General features: G+C 53.0%; 1 protein-coding gene across 1 annotated transcript in view; it reads right to left on the reverse strand.

Annotated features, from left to right (window-relative positions):
• Positions 1 to 6149: 6149 nt before the first annotated feature.
• PI4KA (phosphatidylinositol 4-kinase alpha) overlaps positions 6150 to 12438 on the reverse strand; it is a 116365-nt gene continuing 110076 nt past the window's right edge. Inside the window, exons 47-55 of the mRNA XM_045065273.1 lie at positions 12344 to 12414; positions 11200 to 11309; positions 10663 to 10767; positions 10440 to 10565; positions 9876 to 9996; positions 9237 to 9396; positions 8352 to 8441; positions 7770 to 7853; positions 6150 to 6642 (exon numbers count right to left, since the gene is read on the reverse strand). Coding sequence (XP_044921208.1) covers positions 6591 to 6642; positions 7770 to 7853; positions 8352 to 8441; positions 9237 to 9396; positions 9876 to 9996; positions 10440 to 10565; positions 10663 to 10767; positions 11200 to 11309; positions 12344 to 12414 — 919 coding nt within the window. The 3' untranslated portion in view covers positions 6150 to 6590. The remainder of the gene's footprint in view (positions 6643 to 7769; positions 7854 to 8351; positions 8442 to 9236; positions 9397 to 9875; positions 9997 to 10439; positions 10566 to 10662; positions 10768 to 11199; positions 11310 to 12343; positions 12415 to 12438) is intronic.

Raw genomic sequence — 12438 nt, forward strand, 5'->3', positions numbered from 1 at the left:
CACAAGTAGGCAGAGAGACAGGCAGAAAGAGAGGGAGAAGCAGGCTCCCAATCAAGCAGCCCAATGCGGGGCTTGATCCCAGGACTCTTGAGATTATGACCTGAACCAAAGGCAGAGGCTTAACCCACTGAGCCACCCAGGCGCCCCTTTTATTTACTTATTTGAGAGAGCAAACAGAGAGCATTAGCAGGGTTAGAGGCAGAGGAAGAGAGAAAGGGAGAAGAATACTCTCCGTTGAGCAGGGAGCCTGATGGGGGGCTCGATCCCAGGACCCTGGGATCACGACCTGAGCAGAAGGCAGACACTTAACCGTCAAAGCCACCCAGGTGCCCCACAACACATATTTTTTAAAAAGCTTATTTATTCATTTTAGGTAATCTATGCACACAATGTGGGTTTTGAACCCATGACTCCAAGATGAACAGTTACATGCTCTGCTGAGTCAGCCAGTAGTCCCTGTCATGTTTTTTCCTACAGTTGAAACTAATTTTTCCTTTATGATTAGTGCTATTTTTGATTCTAAGAAATCTTTGTGCATCCCAAGGTCATCAAACCATTTTCTTCTGTATCTTCTCCTAAAGGTCTTTTTTTTTTTTCCTAAAGATTTTGAGAGAGATCTACTTAGATCTTTACTGATACATACAGTACAGTATTACAAATGTATTTCCTCTTACGATTTTTTAAAAGATTTTATCTGAGAGAGAGGGGAGAGAACAGAGCAAGAGAGAGGAAAAGAAAAGGGTTGGGGGAAGGGGCAGAGGGAGAGGGAGAAGCAGCTTCTCTGCTGAACTTGGAGCTCAACACGGGGACAGATCCCAGGACCCTGAGATCATGACCTGAGCTGAAGAGAGATGCTTAACCAACTGAGCCACTCAGGCGCCCCTCTCCCAAGTCTTTTTTTCTTTTTAAAGATTTTATTTATTTATTTGACAGACAGAGATCACAAGCAGGCAGAGAGGCAGGCAGAGAGAGAGAGAAAGGGAAGCAGGCTCCTTGCTGAGCAGAGAGCCCGATGTGGGACTCGATTCCAGGACCCCGAGATCATGACCTGAGCGGAAGGCAGCGGCTTAACCCACTGAACCACTCAGGCGCCGCTCTCCCAAGTCTTTAAAGTTTACCTTGAACATACACCTCTATGGTCCATGGAATTTTTATGTCTGAGGTGAGGTAGGCAAGGGTTGTATTTGTTTCTCTGTAGTGGTATCCACCTGATGCAACACCATTATTGGAAAGACCATCCTTCCCCTGCTGCCATGCAGTGTCTCTGTGTACGGGTTTGTTCCTGGACTTCTCTTCTGTCATGAGCCACGTTGTTTTAACTAGTGTAGCTTGAGGATGTCTTGATATTTAGGCTTGGGGGTCTTTACAATAAAAATAGCTGTATTTTATCTTTGTATGCCCCTATAAAATTTTTTTTTTTTTAAAGATTTTATTTATTTATTTGACAGAGGGAGAGAGGTCACAAGTAGGCAGAGAGGCAGGCGGAGAGAGAGGAGGAAGCAGGCTCCCTGCCTAGCAGAGAGCCCGATGCGGGTCTCGATCCCAGGACCCTGGGATCATGACCCGAGTTGAAGGCAGAGGCTTTAACCCACTGAGCCACCCAGGCACCCCCCCTATAAAATTTTTTTTTTTTAAGATTTTATTTACTTGTGGGGCGCCTGGGTGGCTCAGTGGATTAAGCCGCTGCCTTTGGCTCAGGTCACCATCTCAGTGTCCTGGGATCGAGCCCCGCATCGGGCTCTCTGCTCAGCAAGGAGCCTGCTTCCCCCTCTGTCTCTGCCTGCCTCTCTGCCTACTTGTGATCTCTCTCTCTGTCAAAAAAAAAAAAAAATCTTTAAAAAAAAAAAAGATTTTATTTACTTGACAGAGATCACAAGCAGGTGGAGAGGCAGGCAGAGACAGAGGAGGAAGCAGGCTTCCCACTAAACAGAGAGCCCGATGTGGAGTTCAATCCCAGGACCCTGAGATCACAACATGAGCCGAAGGCAGAGGCCTTAACCCACTGAGCCACCCAGGCACCCTGCCCCTATAAATTTTTTTAAAAGACATTTGAGAGAGAGAGAGAGAGTGAGAGGGCAGGAGCCCGTAGGAGAGGGAGAAGCAGGGGCCCTGCTGAGCAGGGAGCCCACCGCAGGGCTCGATCCCAGAACCCAGATGCCCCCCCACGCCTATAAATTTTAGATGTGTCAATTCCCACCACAGAACTTCCTATTTCGATTGTCATTTAGAGTGAAACTACAGATCAGTCTGGGGAGAACAAACCTCTGTATGATGTTGTCTTCCAATCCATGAATATGTTACTGTTTGTTTAGGTCTTCTCTCAACACTGGTAGTTTTCATTATTTCCTAAGACCCTTTAATCAGATTTATTTCTTGTTATTTGACGTTTTAGGATCCAACTGTAAATGATGCTATTTTGTTTGTCGTTGTGAGCTATATGTAGTACACATACACACACGACTTAACTTTCGTGTATGAATCTGTTTCTGATCACCTTGACTAGAGATAGTATTTATGGATTATCTGGATTTTCATGTACACAAATACCATTTCTGAGTTTTGTTCTTTCCATTCCAGATTCTGAAACTGTTTCTTTTTACTCCTCAGCAGGGCTGCTTAGGGCCTCCAGCACAAAGCTGAGCAGAGGCCATGAGAGCAGACACGTGTAGACTTTGTTCTTTGATATCTCACCTTTAAGCATGATGGGTGTTTTGCAGATATATCAAGGAAGTTTCGGCTCTTTGGGGATGGCTTTATTTTTAGTGCACCCGACACCAAGTATAGACCAAGCTTCTCTAGTAAGCTCCTCAGAGGCAGGCTCTTGGATTGGTCTTTTGTCACCAACAGGAACATTTTTTTTTTTTTTGTCATCAAAACAGGAACGTGGGCGCCTGGGTGGCTCAGTGGGTTAAGCCGCTGCCTTCAGCTCAGGTCATGATCTCAGGGTCCTGGGATCAAGGCCCGCATCAGGCTCTCTGCTCAGCAGGGAGCCTGCTTCCCTCTCTCTCTCTGCCTGCCTCTCTGACTGCTTGTGATTTCTCTCTGTCAAATAAATAAATAAAATCTTTAAAAAAAAATCTTAAAAACAAAAACAACAGGAACGTTATTGTTCTTTTTTAAAATTTCACTTTGTCAGGGCGCCTGGGTGGCTCAGTCATTAAGCATCCGCCATCAGCTCAGGTCATGATCCCAGGGTCCTGGGATCGAACCCCACGTTGGGCTCCCTGCTCGAGGGAAGCCTGCTTCTTCTGCTCCCACTCCACCTGCTTGTGTTCCCTCCCTCTCTGTCAAGTAAGTGAATAAAATCTTCTAAAAAAAAAAATAAATTTCACATTGTCTTTAGTCTCTAAAGGGACCTTATCTTCTTGTCAGCTCATGGATTTAGGTTTTCTCCCCAGTATTATAAACAGCACTTCTAATTTTTCCAGATATACTATTTGCCACATTGCCAGAATCTTGTTATGTAGCATCTGACTGACTTCCTTTTTAATGCCGATTTGACAAGTCTTTTTAAGGATTGTGGTTTGGAAACATTTTTGCTACGTTTGAAAATATTTCTACCATTTTATAATGTGTGTATCCTGTCTTTTTTTATGCTCTCCCCACTCTTCTGTTTGATCTTTCCCCAAATTATACCCTATTTTATGGAATCTTCCCCCCCCCCCCCCCCCCTTTAAGGAAGCTCTAGGCCCAACTTGGGGCTGGAACTCACAATTCCAAGATCCGGAGTCAAATGCTGTATCGGCTGAGCCAGACAGGTGCCCCTCTGGTATCTCTTCATCTCTTCTTCTTGAACTTGGCTAGCTCTGCCATCCACCCCAGCCACTGCCTTAAAGCCTGCTGCTCTGGTCATTGCCTTGAATCTTCCATGAACTTTGCATTTTATTTTATTTTACTTTTTTTTTGTTTTTTTTTAAAGATTTTATTTATTTATTTGACAGAGAGAGATCACAAGTAGGTAGAAAGGCAGGCAGAGAGAGAGAGGAGGAGGAAACAGGCTCCCTGCCGAGCAGAGAGCCCGATGTGGGACTCGATCCCAGGACCCTGAGATCATGACCTGAGCCGAAGGCAGCGGCTTAACCCACTGAGCCACCCAGGCGCCCTTTATTTTACTTTTTTAAAAGATTTTATTTATTTGACAGACAGAGATCACAGGTAGGCAGAGAGGCAGGCAGAGAGAGGAGGAAGCAGGCTCCCTGCTGAGCAGAGAGCCCGATATAGGGCTTGATCCCCATGACCCAAGTGGAAAGCAGAGGCTTTACCCCACTGAGCCACCCGGGGGCCCCTGAACTTTGCATTTTAGTTCTACTCTTTACATTTCTAAATATTGAGGGTTCTTCCAGAGAGCTTTATGGTTACTGATCCTTAACTCAATTCCACGTAACCAGAGAACACGCATGTGCTGCGGGATGCTCAGAGCTGCCTTGAGGCCCAGCAGGCCGCCAGCCTGGGGTGGCGGAGGGCACCCTAGAGCCCTGCTGCTGGGGCTGGAGTGGGGTTTACACATGGCCTTCAGGTAAGGCAAGTGGAGGAATGTTCAGATCTCCTGTGTTCAGTTTCTTTCCAGTTCTATCACCTGTGGAGACAGGGCTGTTAAAATTTCCAACTCTAACCGTAGAATCGTTTGAATTCTGTCAGATTTTCCTTCATACACACACAATTGTAGACAGTAAATCCTTTTTTCTTGGTGTTCTTCACCTTAGGGGTATGGCTTTAGAGTCAAAGTGCCTCTTGGTCAGCATCTCGGTGGTTCTTCGTCCTTTGTCCATGTCGCAATCCTTTAACTGCAATGGTTAGTCCCTTGATACGTAACATAATTAAAGATGCAACTAAGGTCGGCCGTCACAGGAGGACTCTGTCCCATTTGTTATTCCTTCCTCTTCCTTTCCTGCCTTCTTTGGGATTTTTTAAAAAATTATTTTTATTTTCTTTTGGATTTTTAAACTTACATACTGGCTTTTAAAAAAAAAATTTCTTTTTAATGTACCAGAATTCATTGTTTATGCACCACACCCAGGGCTCCATGCAATCCGTGCCCTCCTTAATACCCATCACCAGGCTCCCCCACGTACCCACCCCCCCAACCCCCGCCCCTTCAAAACCCTCAGATTGTTTTTCAGAGTCCATAGTCTCTCATGGTTCACTTCCCCTTCCAATTTTCCCCAACTCCCTTCTCATCTCTATCTCCCCATGTCCTCCATGCTATTTGTTATGCTCCACAAATGAGTGAAACCATATGATAATTGACTCTCTCTGCTTGACTTATTTCACTCAGCATAATCTCTTCCAGTCCTGTCCATGTTGCTACAAATTTTTTTTTTTTTAAGGTTTATTTACTCGAGAGAGAGCCAGAGCGAGCATGGGCAGGGGGAGGGGCCGAGGGAGAGGGAGAAGAGAGAATCCTCAGGCGGACTCTCCACTGAGCGCAGAGCCGGACTCGGGGCTCAATCCCACGACCAGACCCTGAGATCACAACCTGGGCCAAAACCAAGAGTGGGACATGTAGTTGACTGCGCCACCCTGGCCCCATCGGCTTCTTTTTTCTGTTCTTACTTGTATTCGTATTTGCTCAGGACTCAGCTGTGCTTCCTGAAGCTGAGTGTTCGCGTTTCTCATCATCTCTGGAATCCTGCTGGAAGCTGACTGGAGCTTCTCCTTTAGCTTTCCTTTTCGCTTCATTTTTGGTACTTCTGTTCCCTCGGTCGCATTTCTCTTCACCTCTGTCCGCTCTATTAAACTGCTCTTTTGCATTTTTAACTTTGGTGACTTCTTTCTAGTTGCTCTGTGTCATCTGTTTTAGTTCGGGGTCTTTGCTTCCTGTCCGCGGAAGGGTCTAGAGGCCGTGGTAGGTGGGGGCAGACAGCTGCTGGGGGTGGCTGCACGAGGGTTTCGGAGTCTCGGAGCAGAGTACGTGGAAACAGGAAAAGGCTGGAGCAGAGGCAGGACACGGAGCCCCACCTGTGCTGACAAGAGATGGAGAGACGCGGGTGGGAAAGTTGGGGCCCCGTGTGAGAGCTGGAACAGTGTTCTTGGTGCGCCCGGGCCCCGAGAGGCTTCCTGGCCAGCCGCACTCATCCCCCCGTCCCTATACAGCCGTGCTCCCTTCCCAGCATATCTAGGAATCCCCCTCAGCTGAACATGCCCCTGGATACCACACTTCTGCTGGTTTTTATTTTGTTCACATTGGTTAAATCTTAAGTTGAATATAATTTTTTATACACAAGAAAATACTTCATGTACCTATGCAGTAAGACAGGTAGGGAATGTGCTGGGAATGTGTCCAGTGCAAATGTATTCACACCCATGCCGAGAGTGTCCTCAGATGATTGTCATTCCAGCCTCACACGTCACATGTGGGTCACGCCAGGAAGGAGTAGATTGCCAGGCTCTGCATGGTGTACGTTTGTCCTATTTATCCTATAAAAATAACTCCAATGGATGGGATGACGGGGTCACCGGCAGCTCACCCCCTTCGACCACACGCAGCAGCCGGGCTGTGGGGGTGTGCTCGCTCAGCTCCACGACTGCAGGATGGCTCGGCGGGGGAGGGGTGGTGGTGGGGTGGCCTCAACCGCTGGTCCGCCGCTCCCTCAGTAGGGGATGTCATTCTGATAGTACTGGATCATGTCGTAGGTCCGGCTCCTGGAAGGACAGTGGAGGGAGGCTGTAGGAGACCGTCTAGTTCTGGGCCCCTTCACCCCACCGAGTCCTTCACCACTGCCTGGAAAGCTGCACTTAGAAGGTGTCCCTTTTCCCCTCCCTAAAGGTGCAAATGCAAGATCGCAGACCCTCTGGCCTTCCTGCCAGCCCATCTTCCAGGGGACACACCTTCCCCCACCAGGGACCAAGGCTGTGTGAGTCCCGTTCTGCTCTGTCTCCTGCCAGGCCTCCTCAGCTGGAAGCCTGCCCTCTGTCCTGGGCCTGGGAATCCAACCACAGGAGCTGTCCCTGTGTCAGGGGACACTCTGGCCCCTGGCCTGGCATGTGGTACACAAGTGAGACCCTGTCCTCCTCCCCTGTCATACTTCCCAGCACAAGCCTTACTCTGCCAACAAAACAATCAGAAGAGACTTCCCCTGTCCTGCCCTCTAAACCCCTCTGGTCAGGTCCCCATGCTGCCCTTGAACCACTTCCTGTTTCTCTGCGGGCCATCAGGCCTGGGAGGCACTCAGCATTCCTCTCAGATTCCACCTCTGCCCCTCCAGGGAATCAGGGTGGGGAAGCTCAGCTCCAGTTCCTCCCAGGTGCTCAGCCCCGGCTCTGCTTTCGGAACCACCACCTTTTCTCTCCACTCCTGTCACAATGGCCAACTGGCCAGCCCCTCCCCCAGGCCCGAGGGTTGTGGGGTTGTGGGGTTGCTGTTGGGGCCCAGGCAGCAGCCTGAGGAAGGTGTGGGGAAGCAGGGGTGGGGCTGAAGCCTCCCCGAGCTCTTTCTGCTCTTCATCCAGCCTGCTGGGCTGTGCTCACCTCCCTGCCCCCCAGCCCCGTGCCCTCTGCACGCAGAGCTCCCCCGGCCTCACAGGCTGGGCGGCAGACAGGAAACTGGGCCTTGAGGCCTCTGCTGGGTATTCCCCTTGGCTTATCCCTGGCCCCTCTATCCCAGCACCCTGTCACTCTGCGAGGACTCCCTTCAGGACTTGTGGGACAGAGAGTCCCCTGGGACACCAGCATCCCTGCCACCTAGCCTGGGCGTGGTGGCCCTGTAAAGGTGCCCAGAGAGCACTGTTGTGCGGCAGGAGGCGGGGGAGAGGAGAGGAAAGGGGACTCACCTGTTGCTGAGGAAGCAGCTCTGAATGACCTTCATGATGAAGTTCGCAGCCTCCCTCTCAGTCATGTTGGGGCTGAACCTGTGCCTGGGGGCGAGGGCCATGTCAGGTCTGTCACCCCCTCGAGGCCACCCTCCCCGTGGGGATGAGGGCTTGCTAAGAGACTGCACTCAGCATTTGTGGGAATTTGTTCAGGAGGGCTGGCCCAGGGAATGCTCCCTCTTAGGGACAGTTCTAAGGGGCATGAACACTGTCCCCAGCTGGTTCTGGAGGGCCTGTTCCCTTCTCCAGCACCACCCCCGCTGTGTGACCCCTGGACTGGAGGAGGACCAGCCCAAGGCCAAGCTACTGCAGCCTCAGGCCTGGGGGCAGGGTCGGCCCTGTGTTCTTGAGAAATGAAGGGACCCCTGGGATGTCTGCAGCCCGGGTGTGGTGAGAGGGCCTCACCCAGGAACCCTGTTTGCTTTGGGGTTCCCAAGAGAGTGCGTGGCCTTGATAATGATCACATTCACCAGCACTAAGGAGGCTCCCACCCGGAGGGGACAACTGCCCCCCAAATGGCCTGCACATGTGCCCAGGACCTACTTCAAAAGCTTGATTGTCTGGCCACGGAAGCAGGGCAGGCCCGTGTCCAACATAAGAGTGACAAGAGAGACGACTGCATCCATGTAGGGCCTGGGGAGGGGCAGGGAAGGAAGGGGAAGAAGGCTGGCCTAAGCAGGTTGACCCTGCTCACCGCCATCCTGCAGCACAGCCCACACATGACAGCCACACACAGCGGCCCACCTACCCACACCTCTGTGGCTCAGTGGGGCAGCCCCTGTGGTGGCCGGACGCGGGATGCCCACACACCCTGGACTGGGCTGAGCCTCGTGCCTTGGTCCGCCCACCCCAGGCCTCAGCGTGGTTTCTGTGCCTGGCTAAGGAAGTGCAGGCGTGCAGCGTGAACACAGCCTGACCCTCTGAGCAGCCTTGATGTAGGCTCCGACAGACTCAGGACTGGAGTTCAGGTGCCACAACACTGCTGGGTGGCCTTGGCCGTGTGGCACTCTGAAGCCAGGACAGTAAGTCTTCAGCGTGTAGCCCAGGGGATGGCAGATCTCAGGCTTGGGTGAACGGGTGAATGGGGTACTCAGAGCAGGGAGCCCAAGGTGCTGGCAGGCAAGGCCATGCCTGGAGACTACAGAATATGGCAGGACACTGTCGCTCAGAGCAGGAAGTTGCTGGCACAGATGGGCAGAGCAGTGACAGGAAGGCAAGGCCCAGGCTGCCCAGGCCAATAGGTAGCCCCTAGCACCTGGCCTGCTCTTCTGAACTGCGGCCCCTCCATCCACAAAGGGGCCTGAGAAGGGCCCATGGGACCTCCGAAGGCTGGCCTTGTGAGATTAAGTGGCAACCAGGACCAGCGCCAACCTGCCACTTTCCTCCCTGTGGTCTTGGTAACCCCACTGGCCCTTCCCTGGGGCTCACCGCACAGCCAGGTAGCCGCGGACACACATCTCCATGAACCATTTGAAGGGCGTGGCCTCCATCTTGCCCCCCATGATCATCACCATCTCATCTGTCAGCTTGATGTCTGGTTCCCAGCCAAGGTTGCCGCCGGGTGAGCTTTCAAACATGAAGCCGAAGTCTGCAAAACCCCCAAAGCCATTCTTGATAGGATCGGGTGCCAGGGCAAAATGTGGGCATGCTTCAGCCACGGGGTGGAGTTATTGGCTCCCACACCCCATGAGCTGGCCCCAGGCCGTGTTTTCTTGGGGAAGGTGGGGCAGGCGGTGGCAAGCAGGCAGGAGAGAAAAAAGGAAGTGGAGTTGGGGAGCCAGGCTGGAGCAGAAACGCTGGACGTGGGGCTGGGTGAGCCGTGCTCTGCCTGGTTCTGGTTTCTGACCCTAGAGCACTCCACACCCTGCCATCCTGCTGCTACTACTTACCCCCACAGCCTGGTGGCCAATAGCTTGGGCCTTAGAGCTAAACTCAAACCCTGGCCCAGGCCCTTCCTGGCTGGGTGACCCCAACATGTCTGGCTCTTCTGTGGGGGTGGGGACTGCTGTCCTGCCCTGGCCTCTAGCGGGTGAAGGGAGAAGAGGGCGGCCCTGGGGCGTAGCTGACCGATGTGGATGATGTGGCCCTTCTTGTCCAACATGATGTTCCCGTTGTGCCTGTCCTTGATCTGTAGCAGGAACAGCAGGAGGCTGTAGGCAGCCATGCTCCGGATGAAGTTGTAACGCGCCTGCATGGAGAGAGCCCAGGTGCTCATGGATGGTACCCCAAGGGCTGCACCTCCCGGGGCCTTGCGGGCTTTCTCCTGCCTCCCTGCCTGGGACCCCAAGGCTTGGCATTTGTTCTCTGGGCTCTTGTTCCCAGCCTTGCAATCAGAGACCAAATCAGCAAGCCAGATCTTGGAAACAGAAGGGACAAGTGACTACATCTGGGGGTTCAGGAGCAGCAAACCCTTTCTCCCACACCCACGAACTTGCTTTCTCCTGAGGAGTCTATCTCAAGGTTCCTTTGAATCCCAAGGAAGGTTATGGGGTACACTGGTTTTACCCCCAAATGTATAAAGACTCAGAAAAGGGCAACGAGGAAGCAGGGTACTGGCCCACAGGCAGTGCTGGGTGTAGGCGGGATGGCGTGTGCAAGCCATCTCAGGTCTGGGGCCGCCCTGCCACTCACCTGCTGGAAGGCCAGGGTGGACTCGTCCCCATACTGGCGCGTGAAGTAGTCGTACATGCCAAAGTCCGTCTGGCGGCCCAGCTGGTCCCGGGAGGTACAGTCGGGGATGCATTCAATCACTCCACACTGGGGAGGAAGGGCCAGATGCCGAGGCCTGCAGGTGAGACTCTTCTTGGCCTGAGGCATCGGGGGCTCCCCCTGGGCTCCTGCACAGGGAACTTACCCCAGGAGCGGTGGCCACCACCCGGTAGGGGAAAACAAAGAGGTCCAGGCCAACCAGCTGGAAGATGTTCTTGAAAAGGTCAATAATCTGCAGAGCCAGCATGTCCTGGAGACCAGGGAGGCATGGGGTGGTCGGCAGGCCGCCTGCCATGCTCTAGTTCACCTGACCCCCAGCAGTGAGGAGGGCGGGCAGGAAGGAGGCCATCATGGCCAGGCAGGAGCCTGAAATGTCTGGTCTCACTGCTCCTCATGCTGGGCTGGGCTCTCAGGACCATCAAGCACTGGGCTGAACTGAGGCCGCGCTGTCTAGTGGGGGACGTGATGGGGGTGCCTTTGTCCCAGGGCAGTTCCCTCTGGGTGGCAGGGGATGGACAGTGGGTGGGACCTACTGGAGAGGCCCCTGGGTTAGACAGAAAGCCCCGCTTTCCTCTGTGGCACCTCCGCCCAATGTGGGAAGCCAAGCTCTGGGTCTGTGCACAAGGTGCGGCCCTGCAGCATGCCTGGAGCCTCCAGGAGGGCAGGCCTGGCCGTTCACTACCTGCCGGCAGTCGTCTCCCACTTTGAAGATGGCCGCCTGCCACGAGATCTTTTGGCCATCAGCCTCCTGTGTGCCACACTCGTCCTCAGAGTCTGAGCGGCACCGCAGACCTGCACGGGGCGAAGAGGCAGCCTTTTAGCCTGGAGGCAGGGAGATGCCCTCTGTAGGGGTCGGGGCAAGCCCTGCTCACAGGCCCAGGGCCCTAGGAACCTTGGGGATTGTCTCTGCAAAGCCTAAAGAGACCAAAGAGGCCCAGCAGGCTCCTGGGGTCAGGGAGAGCCACAGGGTCAGGGGTCTCTTTCAAAGAATGTTTAGGCTTAAATGGAACTGAAGATGAAGCCCCCTTTTCACAGGAAGAGGGGACCCAGGCGTGTCCAGGACCAGTGGTGGGCACTGTGAACTAGGGGGCAGGAGTGCATATATCTGTACCCTAGGGTACCGGGGAGGACTTGGGGGCCAGAGTGCAGGGAAGGCCATGGAAGGTCTGTCCCATACTGGCAGGGGGGCACAAAGCTCTCTGCTTGGGTTGACCAGTATCCCCTAAAATTCCTACCCACTCAAAACCACAGAATTGACCTTATTTGGAAATAGGATCTTTGCTTACATAGTCAAGTTCATAAGAATTAGGGTGGGCCTTATCAGAGCAGGACATGGGCACAAAGGAAGAAAGCCTCGTGAAGGCAGAGGCAGAGGTGGGAGTGACAAGGCTGCAGAGGATGGCCACGGCTTGCCGCAAGCCCCGGCAGCTGGGAGGAAGACATGGAACAGATTCTCCCCTGGAACCCTTCTGAAAGAGCACGGCCGTGCTGACACCATGATGTTGCACTTCAGGCCTCCAGAACTGTGGGGTAATATATCTCAGCCACTGAAGCAATCTGGGCCCGTGTCACTTGCATGGCACCCCCTGAAGCCCTGGGCCACTCAGCCTCAGGAAGGTGCCTCCTGGACTCAATGGCTGACCTAGGGCTGGACTCCAGGAGTCTCTGTCAGTCTACACCAGCTCCATGCCAGCCACCCCTAAACCAGGGCTCAGACTGAGAGCAGAGGGATGTCACCTTTCACGGGGAGCTGGTCATAAACTAAACACGCTCAAGGAAACTGCCATCACTTAGATCCCAAACCGTGTCAAAGATTCTTCACTGACCTTCTTTTTCAAGTTCGCTAACTCCACATCGTTTCACCTTAAATTTAGCCAGATATGGGGCTTTTGCGGCACTGAAAAACAACAGAAGGAGCATG

This window comes from Mustela putorius, unplaced genomic scaffold (assembly GCF_011764305.1).
Source record: "Mustela putorius furo isolate JIRA1106 unplaced genomic scaffold, ASM1176430v1.1 tig00003858_pilon_pilon_pilon, whole genome shotgun sequence".
Classification (NCBI taxonomy): domain Eukaryota; kingdom Metazoa; phylum Chordata; class Mammalia; order Carnivora; family Mustelidae; genus Mustela; species Mustela putorius.